General features: G+C 40.0%; 1 protein-coding gene across 7 annotated transcripts in view; it reads left to right on the forward strand.

The window, feature by feature from the left end:
• DYNC1I1 (dynein cytoplasmic 1 intermediate chain 1) overlaps positions 1 to 16,110 on the forward strand; it is a 268,510-nt gene that overhangs the window by 137,477 nt on the left and 114,923 nt on the right. For all 7 annotated transcript variants that reach the window (XM_075062359.1, XM_075062360.1, XM_075062357.1 and 4 more), the window contains one exon: positions 5,262 to 5,351. In XM_075062359.1, coding sequence (XP_074918460.1) covers positions 5,262 to 5,351 — 90 coding nt within the window. The remainder of the gene's footprint in view (positions 1 to 5,261; positions 5,352 to 16,110) is intronic.

Below are 16,110 nucleotides of genomic sequence, written 5' to 3' on the forward strand. Positions count from 1 at the left end.
TCTTATTTCACTGATAGAAAAAAACAGCAGAAGTGTCACCTTCAGCTCTTTCCCTTTGACATGGAAGGCACAGTTCACAAGGCTACATAGTCCATGAAGAAAATTAGAGGTATTGTGTTGATCAACAGAGAAGGGAGAGGTGACGGTCTCTTATTTTTCAATGAATGCCTCAAAACATACCGAGAATGACTTAAAATACTATTTTTAGATCAGTAGTTTATTCAGTTTTAGAGATCCACAGTGATAACTCAGAATCAAGTTATACAAAGAGCTCTATTACCAATATGCTGGATCAAGACTCAGCTTGAATGGCAAAGGGCCACTGAATAGCTCTGACAAAAGAGAGAGGGTCTGTGGGTTGCAAAATGGTTCCTATTTGCATGGACTTTTTCTTGGTTTTAAAACTTAGTCAGAATATAGACAGCCACAAACTTTCCCATAAGAAAAGTGTAACATTAATATTACCTTTGTCACTGCTTAGAAAAATACAGGAAAGTGGACTCAGAACTTTCCAGTGTTTTCATGTAAGTTCAGTTTCAAACCAGTATTCTAAACTATATGAATGTGTGTGTATCTGAACATCCAAAAGAACCATCTAAGGAGAATGTTAAGGATGCAAAGCCAAGCAAAGATAGGAATGCGAGAAGTAAGTTTGTCTATGCACCCTTAATTCAGCCCCCTTTTGAGGGCATTGTGGGAAGGGACTGTCTTTTTGTTGTGTGTTTGTACAGCACCTAACACAGTGGGGTCCCAGTCCATGACGGGCTGCTAGGCATCACAGTAATACAAATAAATAATAAATAATGACATAATCACCACTATTTTTTCCAGAGAACTCCTATATCATTCAGTGAATGCGTTTTTATCCTCTTAATTCAATGTGTGGTGTCAGGCCTTATTTAATACATTAGCCAAACCCTGCACTCTTTTATCTTCTCCTGGATGTTTGGTTCTATGTCACTCATCACCATAGTATCTGAGTGCTTCACAAATTTTAAATAATAATTTATCTTTATATCACCCCTGTGAGGTGAAGGTATAATTACTGTTATCCTTATTATACAGCTGTGGGAGGGAAACACAAAGCAGTAAGAGACCTACACTAATCCTGGGTGCCCAACTTGAACCACTTAGGTTTTCAGGGTACATAACATTTTTATTATATTTTGTAAGTTCAGAGCACAGCTCCAATTGACCTCAGCTGCAGCTATGAGCGCTCAGCGCTTCTGCAATTCTGAGCCCAGGAGTCTCATGTTGGACATCCAAAAAATGAGGCCAAACACTCAAAAGTTAAGAAATTCCAGAATTATGCCATAATGCATATGCATAAGGGTGCTGAATTAATATTCCACACTCAATCTTAATTCTGGCATTTCCCATCTTTTTAGTATTTAGCTTTGCAATCTTAACATTCTCTTAGGGCTTGTCTGCACTGTGACATTGTGGACAAAACTTTTGTCTTTCGGATACTTAAAAAATGCCCCCCCGCGAAAGACAAAAGTTTTGCTGATGCAAGTGGCAGTGTGAACGCGGCTTTGTTGGCAGGAGCACTCTCCTGCCAACAGAGCTAACGCCACTCGCAGGACTGGAAGTATTTTTTCGGCACAAAATACCGACAGAGAATGTTCACACACACCGACTTTTAGCGACAAGGCTGTGTCAACACAGCCTTGTCGCTAAAAGCTGTGTAGTGTAGACAAGCCCTAAATGTAGGTTTGTTTGAGTATGTGTGTGTATATAAAAACACTCACTCATGCATGCACCTTATACCCTATGTGTAATTTATTGTACGCCCTTAAGACTCCCACTCAAGCAAAATTAATATACTGACATGCATCTATAAACTGAAATTTTCAACTTTTCTTAGAAGAAGCATTTCACATATTGTAAAAATATTTGGTTATTTTTCTTTCTGAAATTGAATCTAAAGAAACAGCATCTATTGCGTAAAAGGACTTGCATTAAGAAAGAAAACTTTTTGTGTGCAGATGTAGAAACAGAACTCCCAGTATTAATTTTGCATACATATGCTTTAGGAAATATTGCATACATGTCATCTTCTGGTCACTTATACATGTTTTTTCTTGGTTCACAGATCATTCCCAAAGGGCGGGGGAGGGAACAAGCAGTGGAAAAATCTACTTCAAAAAATGCCAGAGCTGAATTCCACTCCTGCATCCAATAGTCAAGCCTGCGTTTCCCCACAGGGAGAGGCTGGTGGGCAGAGTCATGTGGAGCCCACAATGGGAGGGTTAAGGAGCTGGATCCATAAATGAGTTTGACTCCTCTCATCCTGAAAGTTGCCCACAATACCATATTCTATTTTCACTGCATTGCTGACCCCAACTGTTCAAGCATCATGAGTCAGGCCCCAAAAGATCATGAGCTGGGTCTAAAAATCATGAGATTTTGCAAAATAATAAATATGGTTGGGGTGGTGGGTTTTTTGCCTTCTGGGATTTGAACCTTTAAGGTGAATATTTGAAGCTTTACTCTGCAAACATGAGGGAGAGACACTCCCCTATTTAAAACAATGAAAGCAGAGGTTCTCATGTAAGCATTTGATAATGGGAGCTGGGGCTTTAAAGAAAAACACCAAAGTATTGCAAGATTTGCAGTAAAACCATGAGGCAACCTTACATTTAGACCATATACATGTGTATCTGCATGTGTGTGTATCAGTATTGCCAATCCCAAAGTTTCAAAAATCCTGAATTAACTCCCCAAATATGAGTTTTTAAATTATATTTTTTTATCTTTTGGTATTTGAATTCTCTCTGCTCACCCACAGTGTATGTGACAATAGGAGTTGCCAAATTTATTAAGGCAATTTTGGCCGCTACTGCAGGAGCTCTCCCCTCTGTCCAGCAATTAATTCTTCCCCCCCAGCTCTGCTCTCAGCAGTTCACATCAGTTCTACACCCCCTGTCTCACCTCTGCTCCCCTGGCATGCCACAAGTCTTCATTGCCCCCTGCTAGGCCTGGGGGGATTGCTGCATGGTCCCCTCCGTCCCTTCCAGATTGGGTATTGTAGGTGTGGAGGGAGGGACAGAGGGACCGTCCTGTTCCATTGCTCACAAGATAGAGGAGGGAGCAGAATGTACCTGAGCTGCTGAGCTCTGTCTGTTCCCTCATCCCTTGTCCTCCCTCCTGTGAGCATGGCTCCTGTGGGATGGAGAATGGAGCTTGCCTGTGCCTTTCAGCAGCTCTGATTGGCTGCTCTCCTGCAGGAGGAGGGGCAGTGGGGGAAAGCAACCAATGAGAGAGACTTCCCCCATGGTCAGGCCCGGAAATCTGGAGGGAGTGGGAGCTTCTTGTGTGCTCACCAGCTGGCTGCAGTGCCAGCTCCTGCTTCTCTTCCACCACAGGCTGATGGCGTGTATGTGTAAGAATACGCTGTGGTCTCCTCCTGTCTGAAATTCCTCTCCTGTCCCCTCCTATGATCTGTGGCAGTGGGTGTGAGTTACTGATGGATCCCATGGCCAGACAAGAGTAAACAGTGGACCTACCAATGCTGTGGTGTTTCTTTGCAGTGCCTGGCTACCCCACATGCTGTGTCTGTGACATCAGCTAGTAACCAACCTGGGCTCAGGTAATGAGACATTCCATAGGCATCAGGGGAAGGTTCCTGGGTAGGCGAAATGGGGTGAATGGTCTGATGCCCATTATGCAGTTGAAATCCAGTACAACTGTGCATCACTGTTGGCTGAACACAGCCTGTCCGCACTGACATCTGACTGTAGCCAGTTGCATTAGAAGAAGGTGCCAGTAACTACGCAGTTTGATAATCATGACACACCACAATCCTGCTTCCAGGCCCTACGTTAACATGCTGGTGTTAGAATTGCCGGACGCCACAATTGCAGCATCTACAGGTACATTATCTGGTCAAAGATCCAATGAGCATGTCTGTAGAAGTGCCACACAATAGAAAGCCATATGTCAATAGGCAGACTGATGGCAGAGTTGCAAAGGAACCACAGCACTCTTACAGAGGACTGCCATGCCCTGGGTACATATGACACAGGTCAAAAGATACAGGAAATCAGAATACACACTATGCATTCTCCCATGTAAAGAAAGACTCCAATATTGTGCTGATGCTCAATTATCCTGCTTTGTGCAATTGTGGAGACCAATGCCCTTCCCCTAAATCATTCCCACATGATATTTACTATAGCCCTGTAGCTCATGTATGGCTTTACATGGTTACCTTAGATTCCTGTTCCACATTGTCTGTTCTTAGCCTTTCAAATGTATTGCATTTATAAGGCACCACAGTATCTAGGTCCCAATTTGTGTGTATGAACAAAGTCATGCAATGCAGACTACTTTGTCTTGATTATGCCTCTTTTTCTGTTCACTACAGTCACTTTTCCAGGTGTGAGCCTTGCTTTGTGCAGCACCTGTGAACTGGGGAATGCATTGCATTGCTTTTGCTAGGAACAAGACAGAGCTCACCCTTTGGTGAAGTTAGGATTGCTTTTAGAGCGTTTGGGTGCAAGTTGCATTCTTGTAATCTCCAGAGCACTGAGCATTGGTCTGAACAATCACATCCCTTGTAACTTCAGACAAACATAATGAAAAGAATTAACAGTTTTGCCCTTCCAAGAAAAAGGGGAATATATGAATGAGGAGGGGGTACAGAAAGAGAGAGAAAGATTTGCATAGGTCAGAAAAGGGCAATAAAACATCTGGCTTTAGTAACTGACATGTGTCAATTTTAAGCATTCATTAAATTCATATTAATGCAAGAACCGTTCTTAAACTCCAAATGCCACTTTTGGTTGCTGTGTTCTTCCATCTGATGGTGATGACTTTTCAGAACTGTACTATGCTTGTTTGCTTGCCACTGGCATCTGACCTGAGGTCAGACTTCTATTTAACCCTTTCCGGTAGGTCAAAAGACAAATTAATCTGGTGAGAATTGAATTGGAAATGAGATGTCTGGATAACAGGTGTTCCACTTGTGGAATTGCTGCCAGGCTAAAACGTGTTTGCATCTATTCCTATGCCAGCCAAGAAATCGTCTCGGAGGTCAGAGAGCCATTCTTAAAACATTTGAAATGGAAAGTTGCCACAGGGAGTGACAGTAGCAGGTGTTTTATGCTAGAATATTGTCTTTCTGATTTTTGAGAACTTTCTGAGAAGGACATTTGTAGGTAATTTATTTACTTACTAACAGGTTCAATGGCTACAAGTCCAAAAGGAACCTCTCCCCCTGAAACGGAATGTTACAATTCTTTATTTCTTTTTTCTAGAGGATGAAGATGATGATGAGATTGTGGAACCCAAAGCACGGAATGACTCAGAGACGGAAAATCAAGAACAGAAACACGAAGTGAAAGAAGGTATGTGTTAAAAAAAAAAAAGGATTTTGTTATCATTTTTAAATGCTCCATCCTGCAAATAGTTAACATCATGTGTAGTGCTTACTATTGGCAGTAGTCCCAAGTAGCAGCCCAAGAAATTTGAAAACAATAAATACATTTACTCAGATCTAGATTAGTGACATAAAAGAAATATGGTGCAGAAGGAAGCTGTATCTGGAGAACCTAGCTAATGGATCTGACAGTCTTGAAGCATAAGCAAAAGATGCTGTTCAGACAATTTTCTTGCATTATATCAGGAATTCTCTGCAAGTTGCTGCATACTGTGGAAAGTGTTCAGTGTATGTTGAGTCATGGACTTTCCATTCCACTGCCACATAAAGGGAATCCCAATGCTTATATTTGGAATCTAGGAGGAAGAGAGACAGTGGACAGATGTGAACAGAAGGGAAAAAACCCTAGAGTCCTAAAAATATCTGTTTATTTTAGTTTTCCACATACTTGCAAGTGAGCCTTTTCTGTACCTATGTTATTATATCTGAATGAGTGCCATCACTAACATCATCTAGTTCTTTGTTATAGTTTAGTCTTGTGGAAGTGTTTCATATTGCCACTGACTTCCTTCCTTGACTAACAGAGGCCAGATCTCATGTGAGCAATCAATGTGTAAAGTTTTGGTGGCAATGGGCTTTGTGACACTCACATCGCAGAATTCAAAATAGATCACAGTAGCTGCTGCAAATGACATAGTCTTAGGAGGGTGTTAAAACTCAATGAATAAATTCACTCTTGCTGGACAGTAAACAAACTTGACTTGTGGTGGCAGAGGTAAAATAGCAGCATGCTGATGATGAGCATTAAATGCTGTGAATCAAATGATGTTTGGTCTATTTCTCTCTCTTTTCAACCCTAAACGATCCCGTTTGCCTTTCTAATGAAATCCCTCTTCTCGTGCTCTGAGCAAAACTCAGAGTCTGAAGCCATCTTTTGTGTTTCATGGAAGTGATTAAAACCATGTTACAAGTCAAACAGGAGTTTAGAAGAACATTTCCTGCCGGTGCTGCGCTCTGTGAGCCTTATTCAGAATTAATGGCTTTTCTGCAAATTAGCACATAATGGGTTAAAAGCATGTTTATGTTGGCATTAAGTACTCTGACTTCTTTTTTTCTGCAAGGCAAGACAATATTTTGCAAACTTTTTAAAGAATCTCTAATAGATATTATAGTGGCGCCATTCACACTGCTATATAGTAGTTAAGGCTGTGTCAGCACTTCCATTATGAATCCTGTTTTTCAGGGATTTATAACCCAGCCGTAAAAATTTGCTCTGGGCTGAAATTTGGTTTCAGCTCAGGGAACACTTTTTTTTTAAACAGATTTAAAACAAAATCAGCTTGGGCTTGTGTGAGTTATAGGAGTGTAAAGTATACGAATCATGAGGGGGAGAAAGGGAGACAGACAATTTTTTCATGTGTATAAAAAACGGGTTCAGTATAAAAAAAATAATAGATTGACCCTGTTATGTTTCATTTTCCTCTAAGCCAGCAAGACATTAGTGACATACTTTCTCAGAGTTTCAGGTCTTTTCCAAAGGAAATTGGAGCTTTTCTTCATGGATTATAGGTGCCCGAGTATGTGCGTGTGCTTAATTTTACTCACAGGAGTACGGCCATTAGCTTCAATGGGACTAGTCACATGCATAAGTGTATGCAGGATCAGTATCTGTTATTGGTCTATTTCATAATGACAACAAAGGCTAGAGTTCGACCAAGGTATAGTGGGCCAGCTCAGTGCTGTATGCACCACTTACGCCTCGCATAAGGACTGCACTGAGGCACCAAGAACAGAGTGGCAGCACAAAGGTGTCTATTCATCGTGGAGAGGGCTACTGCACTGGCCCCATACAAGCTTCCACAGAAGATCACACTGGGGGCAGGCAGGGATCTACCTCTGTGAGGATCCGTTGGCCCCAGTGCTTCTCACACACAATTGACACACAGAGACTGTGGCTGCTGTTCCCAGGTCCCATCATTCTGCCTGCCATTCACTTCATAAGAGACAGTCCTTGCCCTACAGAGCTTCTGATATAAGGCCCTAATCCTGCAATTTACAATGTGTAGGAAGAATGCTGCATCTGTGTGGAGCTCCATCGACATCAACAGGCCTCTGCATAGACACAGCAGTCCACCAAGCATTTAAATTGCAAAATCAGGGCTTTGGACTGTCTGTCAGCTGTTCAGGGCAAGGATTGTGTTTGGCATCTAATCTTTTATCTGTTTTGAAGTCAGTGAGGCTTCTCATGGGAGCCACAGTCCAGTTGTGCATTTAAATTGCAGGATCAGGGCCTAAATAGACAAGACAGAGAAAGGACAGGTTCAAAAAAGAATTTGATAAGTTCATGGAGGATAGGTCCATCAGTGGCTATTAGCCAAGATAGTCAGGGATGCAGCCCCATGATCTGGAAGTCTCTAAACCTCTGACAGGATGATAGGGGATGGAACACTCAAGAACTGAACTGTTAATTCCATCTGACGTATCTGGCATTGGCCTCTGTCGCAAGACAGGATACAAGGCTAGATAGACCATTGGTCTGATCCAGTATGGTCGTTCTTATGTTCTTATAACTTCTGGATCATGTCCTGTTTTAATATTTAATTATCATTGTAATGAAAGAATCCCTTAGTTGCTAAAATCAAAATGGTCAAAGTATTATTCCCCATATTGGCTGCCTGCCATAAACCTTTAAAAAAAAAAATCACTAGAGATTTTTACTGAAGACAGGCTCTAACTCAGCAGGCCCAATAATAGTTTTGAAGGTCTATCTAATTGAGTCACTAATGTGTGCTTAAGTGTTCATTTACCTAAGGGCTGGAGCATTTATTTATTTATCCATATATTTTCCGTGGAAGAGGGTCAGAAGTAATTATAGGTAAATAATCCACATTTTATCATTTGCAGAATGTTCTGAAAGGAACTTCAATAGAATAAAATTAAAAAATCATATTTAAATAGCACCTCTGCACTGTGTTTAAACATTGGTGGACCTAATCTTGCTTTCCTTACTCAGGCAATGCATCAAAGTCAGGCTTTAGGTTTGCAGAATCAGGCCTCATGTTGTGTCTAGAAGGAACAGAAGACAAATTCAAAAAGAACCTGCTGTGGACAGAGAGCCCTTAACTGCGAAATGTCCTGGTTTTTGACAGTTGATCACACAGACCCTTAGAGGAAAAGTTCATTGACTTTAACTAATTTGTTAGATAACTGGAGAAAAATAATCTTAACCAGAAATAGAGAAATTAAATAAGAAGCTTGTAAGGAGTATTCAGAATACCTGAAAATGCTTCAACATCTCCGCTGATATGAATCAGCAGTTGTGTAATACAGGGGGCTTGCATTTGAACAATAAACCTTACCGGAAATGCAGCCTGATGGCCCCTATCAAGAAAAACAACAGAACTGTAGTCAGAAACACAGGAAAAACAATAGGGGCATAGCCCATCAATAGAATATGAGGGCATGTTCTGCCAGGGTTTGCTCAGCATTTTACAGAATTATGTCAAAGATTTTCGCAGTTCTTGTTAGCGAACAAATCTAAAGGTTGCATGGATTTGCACCATGCCCTCCACCCGCACCCCCAAAAGAAGAACAGAACTAAGAAGAACTGTGCTATCTCTGGTTGTCGCATGCTAACACAATGAGGCTGCTTCCTGTTTCATTCTTTTTTTTTTTAAACAGATTTATTTTTGAATAGATGCTAGTAACTTAGTCAGACTTTCATAATGAGCTAGGCTGCAGGAAACTATTTCATATTCCTTTGCACTTATTTAAATGTAGATTTTCTTCTATATGTTTATAAACTCCCTTTGACTCCATTGGGGAAAGAATCAGGCCCTGACTGATTAAGGTTTGCAGAATTAGCTTCTCACTTATATTGTCATCAAAACTATTGGTTTATATTTAACCCAGTTTTGCTCCCATCTGGTGGGAACAAGGCTGGACCCTTTGTTAGGTCCATTCCTAAATTTATAAGAGAGTTCCTATGTAGACAAAGTACATTTTTTCTTTTATGTCCAAACACATCAGTTTAAAATTTGTGGAGAAAAGACTCAAGATGCTGCAAAATGAAATCTTCAGGGATTATTTTAATTCAGGTGATAAAATACCATTAATTTTCATAGCTACATGTTAAATAACTGTTGCCTTCACGTCTCATTCAGTTTTTTTTAGTTTTTTAAAAGACGTTTGGTTCAATGTAGACTATATTTCATTGTGGTTTCTGGATGCACATCATATTTTCTCCTCTGAAATAGTCTGTCTACATTTTTAAAAATGATATTGTAAAATGTATACAGAGAGTTTATTGACTTTTCTTGCGATCCCACACAGCTCCAGAGACATCAGGCCAAAATTCTACTTATGGTTACATGATACAACCCCATTGAAGTTATAATAAATTCATGGCCCCCTAGGATTTCATGGTTGTCATTATGCATCATGCTACGGCCCATCAGAACTTCATGGTCAAAGAGGGGATAGAACTTGGACCCTCTTTCTATCTAATAAGATGCTATAAAAATCAGTTAACAATCAGCAATATAGGGCCTATGCATTATTTAGCTGTGTTGATTCTATCCACTAGAAGACAGTGGTGCACATACACATTAGCCAGTTCAGTACAAAGTGAATGGGGTTGCCTCATTTTAAAGGAGAGCAGAATTTGGTCCACATTGTTTACAACTATTTTTATTAAATTCCAGCGAATCAGCATATATATTCACTTGATGCTGGTAAACTAAATATCATATTGTTTAACCTGTGTTAAACATCAAAGTGGTATGAAAATTATATATATATTTTGTTTTTATCTATATAATAAATAAATTTGAAGCCCAATATTGCATAGTCAGATATAATTTGTGAAGATGCTGTGGGCACATCCAGGTGAACAAGGCCTCTGGGAAAAAAAAATACTTTGATCAGCCACTTAGGCTTCTCTTAGAAGAAATTTGTGCGTCTCTTGAAAGCTGAGATCAAAGTATCTGGAAGCTGCCAGAAGGGGAAAAAATGGCGGAAAATTACATTGAACCTTTTTATTTTATTCAAGGTAATGGTCATACAGGGATAAGGATCTGGAGGGAAATGGAAGTAGCTCTGAAAGATAAATGGGTGGAAAAATCTTCATATTAAAAAGAGCAACCATGTGTGTTTCAGTTTTCTGCTTATACTTGTATTTGTCACAAGTTGCAGAAGTGTTTTGCATTAGAAAAAGTAATGATATTAACATTCTTGTAATCAGAGCTCGCCTCAAATAAAACTTCAGAGGCAGCTGAATGAAACAAGAAAATAAGGTTAAAATATGAAGCTTAATATTGCCTAGGGCATCTAGTGTGTCCATAAGAAAAATGAGGTAAGCTTGTTTATGTTGTGTAAACATTAGCCAAGGTGTTTCTGATATTGAAGAGGGTTTAATTGACTGTTGGCGTCACAGAGATGATCACTAGCTAAGAGGGAGATTTTGCTGAGGCAAAACTGCAGTCATTCATGCTTTCATTGGCCAGCTATTAGGAATGGCAATGTACAAAAACCTGTAGGAGAACACTTCAACCTCCCTGGCCACACTATAGCAGATCTTAAGGTGGCCATCCTGCAGCAAAAAAACTTCAGGACCAGACTTCAAAGATCTGCAAATTTGACACCATCAGCTCAGGATTACACAAAAACTGTGAATGGCTTGCCAACTACAAAACTAGTTTCTCCCCCCTTGGTTTTCACACCTCAACTACTAGAACAGAGTCTCATCCTCCCTGATTGAACTAACCTCATTATCTCTAGCTTGCTTGCATATATATACCTGCCCCTGGAAATTTCCACTACATGCATCTGACGAAGTGGGTATTCACCCTCGAAAGCTCATGCTCTAAAACGTCTGTTAGTCTATAAGGTGCGACAGGATTCTTTGCTGCTTTTACAGATCCAGACTAACATGGCTACCCCTCTGATACTTCATTGCCCATGAACACCCTGGAGTTTTCAAGCTGTTTATTTTTTTCCTTTCTCTCTTCTTCTGATTTTTTTGTAGAGGAGGAAGGGGCATATATAGCTGGCAAATGTCCAAGTAAAGAATTTATATTTCCAAGCTGCAGAGAAGATTAGGTTTACTTGATAGTTTTAATCCTTTGGAGCAGTTTAAAATTAGTTTGCCATTTGCCTTCACATTCATTTTCTCTCTTTCTATGCCTTTTCACTGTATTGTCATGCTTGTTGTCTGTGATGCTGGGAAAGCAGTTCTTTGGTGAGGTTGGGATGTTGTCTCATTACAGGCTTCCTCCTGCTGTGGTAATAGTTTCACTGCATAGGAAGGCCATGCAGGGGATGTGTATCCCCCTACCTGGCATGGAACTCCACAGGGACCACTAATATCACAGTGCATAGTGGGAGGGAGGTGTCTGGCTTGGGGGAGACAGAGGGATTGCATCATGGAGCTTCAACAGAGGCTACACATACTAACTGCTCAGCTGCTCTGTTTCCTGGCAGTAGGATTTTGCCCACACCCCGTGCATCTTCCTCATCCCCACTCTGTCTATGGACCAGATGCTGTGCAGAGAATTTGCCTTTCAGACTTAAAGCTTAGACCAGTTCAAGTAACTCTAGTGTGTAGTTATTTAATAGGCCCCCAAGTTAGCTTGGATTAGCTGGCCTAGAGAAAGAAGATTACACCCTGGGCAGTAGATGACATGGTCTTTAGTGTGGAATAATGAGTTCTTTGTTACTGAGCAGACTATTGCCTATATTGGGGTGGGCAGTATATTCCCCTCGTCAAAGGGGAAGTTGAAAGTCTCTGTTAGGAGGGGTCCCAAGCAGAACCCTGCCACAGGCCTGGGATCCTGTGGGTCTCACAGGACCTGCTGCCATAATAGCAGGAGCAGGTAAAATGTACTTTGTGACAGGCAGAACTGGGTGGGCAAATAAATCAGACTGCAGTAATTTGCGGGAAAACACTAAATCTCTTGTCAATTTGTCATAAATAGAATTTCAGCAAAGTAAAGCAAGTTTTTCTTTTTTTTTAATAAAGGTTTTAACACTTAAATTTAAGCAAGGGATAGAAAGAGGTTTGATGTCTATTATACCAGGAGTTAAAATGTTTTTTAAGGCCGTCAATCATAATTAACTCAAGTGATTAATGCAAAACAAATTAACTAGATTAAAACCAATTGTAACTAATCACAATTTTAATCTCACTGTTAAACAATAATAGAATACCAATTTCAATTTATTATAAATATCTTTGGATGTTTTTCTACATTTTCAAATATATTGATTTCCGTTACAACACAGAATACAAAGTGCACATATCACTTAATATTATTATTTTTATTACAAATATTTGCACTGTAAAAACGATAAACAAAAGAGAGAAAAATTTTCTATTCACCTCATACAAGTACTGTAGTGCAATCTATTGTGAAAGTGCAATTTACAAATGTAGAATTTTTTTTCACAATCTTTGCCCACAAAAACAAAACTATATAAAACTTTAGAGCCTACAAATCCACTCAGTCCTACTTCTTGTTCAGGCAATCACTAAGACAAACAAGTTTACGTTTATGGGAGATAATACTTTTTTAAAGTATTACCTGAAAGTGAGAACAGGCATTCACATGGAACTGTTATAGCCAGCGTTGCAAAGTATTCACATGCCAGATATGCTAAGTAATCATATGCCCCTTCATTCTTTGACTTGTAGATTGCACTATATTTTAAAATCTTTTTTACAATGCAAATACTTGTAATAGAAATAATAAAATAACATAAGCACTGTACTCTTTGTATTCTGTGTTGTAATTGAAATCAATATATTTGAAAATGTAGAAAAGCATCCAGAAATATTTATAATAAATTTAAATTGGTATTCTATTATGGTTCAACTGTGTGATTAAAGCTGCAATTAATCACAACTATTTTTTTAATCTCATGATTAATTGTGATTATTTTTTTAATTGTTTGACAGCCCTAATTTTTTTACATGGTTAAAACAATATTCGTTTTATTTTTTTAGTGGTAAAAATTGTGTCTAAATTCTGTGTATGTGTGTGTGTGTATATTAACCAACTTTTTTTTTTTTGTAGCATAGAGGAATCTGTGTCTCTTGTGGGTTTTGCAGAATCTAAGATTTTTGCGGGTGGAAGTGGGATAAAAGTGAAAGAAACAATGCGGGAGCTGTTGGGAGTGGGCATTGCAGGGTGGGACTGGGGCAGGATTAAAAAATAGTCCCACTTAGGACTCAGGTCCCAGATGTTCTTTCGTCTCTCGTACCATCAAGGAAGATCAGAATCACATTTGGTGCTTCTCCTTGTGCTTACTTTTTACAAGTCATTACAGAGCTCTTGTTTTCAGAGTGCTGCTCATACTCCAAGTCATATGACACTGGAAGATGAGCAGTAAACATCGCACTAACATTTCAGCCTTTATGGGGTATGATGGGCCCCAGTGACTTACTGCATATTTGGCCGCACTATCTGAACTGGCCCTCCAGTTTAAACATGTAGTGCAATTATGATGAGGAGGACAGACTTATACAGGACAAACATAATTAAGAGAGAGGAAGGGTGTCCAGTGGTTAGGGCACTAGTCTGGAACTTGAGAAACCCAGATTCGGTTCCCTGTTTTGCCACAGACCTTGGGCAAGTCATGTCTCTCTGTGCTTCAGTTCCACATCTGTAAAATGGGGATAATAGTATTTCCTTATCTCACAGGAGTGTTGTGACAATAAACACAGTGAAGGCTGCAAAGTGTTCAGGTTCTACAGTGCTGGGGGCTATATAAGAATCATAGATAAATATTCTGCTTTTGCTACCTCCATGCTACCTGAATGAATCCATGTATCTGAGAGCAAATGTGGTTTCCTGTGTCCTCTTCGGTGCAGCGTGGTGCCAAGCCTTCTAAGGCCAAAACCCAACATAAAGCTACTGGGGGGAAAATGTCAAAGGGGGTGTGCACAGCTGTGTCTATCTGGTATTTGAAACAAAAATCCTATATACTGCAGCTCAGCAAGTGGAACATAGTTTCGAAGTGTAGCTTTGAACTCTGTCTTTTTGAGTTTCATTAACTGTTAGGGTACACCAAGGTATGAAGTTACAGTTTAATATCAGTGCTCTCGAGGTGTTCTCAGAGATACAAGGTGAATTCATGTATATTGAATTAACCTTTGGGCTGTTGCTATTTAACCAAGTAAGACCTGGAGAGACTGTGAGATATTTTCGAAAAGAAATACTTCAATTGAAATCTGAACAATCAGTTCAAACATAGAAGACCTTTGATTCAGCTATTAATCAGTACTGGTTGGAATCTGTAGTTTTAGAAAAACACTCTGTTAGCTGTTGATTCTTTTACGATATGTTTGCATGCCTATTTACAAATGTTGAGCCAAATTCTTTTCTGGCATAACTGCATTGAAATCATTAGAGCTTCACCAGCTGGGAATCTGGTCCCTTGGCAAGTTTAATTTGTTGTAAATTCAGTGACACCTGTGGCATTTTCCAAAGGTAAATACTGCACCCTTTTCCCAAGGTAGCTAATATAACTAAAACAAAGATTAAGAGTTTAAAACAGCATATTGCTAAAGACAGCTATTCAGTTTACTATGTTTGATTTATAAGATTACAGAGATCGCATGCAATGCATTACAAATCACTGGAATTGGCTGGCATAAACTGAAAGCAGAATTTAGCTTTGGAACTCGCAGGGCTGGTCTACACTACAGGGGAAAATCAATCTTAGATACGCAACTTCAGCTACGTGAATAACATAGCTGTCGTCGAAGTATCTAAGATCGAATTACTCACTGTCCTCACGGCACGGGATCGATGTCCGCGGCTCCCCCTGTCGATTCCGCAACTCCGCTCGGCTTGGCGGAGTTCTGGAATCGATATAAGCGTGTTTGGGGATCTATATATCGCGTCTAGATGAGACGCGATATATCGATCCCCGAGCAATCGATTGCTACATGCTACCCGCGATACGGCGAGGTAGTGGAAGACGTAGGCCCATCAAACTTCTGACTTCCTTTTCTCCTTACTATCCCAGCTCAATTTATGTTGTGAACAGTTATATTAAACCCTGTGAGGAAACGTATTCAGCGCATATGTCAGACCGTTTATACTTGTGGAATATATTGAGAAATGTCTTTTTCAAGAATTGGGCCAGTTAGTGTAACCGAAGGATCTGGCCATATTCTTGTAATAGGATGTTATTATGACCCCTGTGGGTGCCCTTGAGTGAAGTACACAGTCGTGCAGTATCATAGATGCATGAGACTCTAGAATGGTAAGGACCCGAGAAGCTTCGAGTCCAGTCCCCTGCCTTATGAGCAGGACCATTACTCTGACCATCCCTGATAGACAATTATTAAACTACTCTAAATTTCCAGAGATGGAGATTCCACAACCTCTTTAGCAATTTATTCCCATGTTAACTACCCTGACAGTTAGAACTTTCCATAATGTCCAACTAAAGTCTCCTGACTGGCAGTTAAGCCCATTGCTTCTTGTCCTTATCATTGAGGCTAGGTGAAAAGTTTCCTTCCTCCTGGATCGACCTTTGAACTACTGAAAACTGCTCTCATGCCCTCCAGTCTTCTTTTTCCAAACAAAATAACCAATCTTTCGCCTTCCTTGCATGGGAGGCATTCTCAGACCTTAATCATTTCTGTTGCTCTTCTTGCCTCTCCAATTTTCTCCACATCTCTTGAAATGGTGCCCAGAACTGGAACACAAATTATCCAG

Source organism: Chelonoidis abingdonii, chromosome 2 (genome assembly GCF_003597395.2).
Source record: "Chelonoidis abingdonii isolate Lonesome George chromosome 2, CheloAbing_2.0, whole genome shotgun sequence".
In the NCBI taxonomy this organism is placed as follows: domain Eukaryota; kingdom Metazoa; phylum Chordata; order Testudines; family Testudinidae; genus Chelonoidis; species Chelonoidis abingdonii.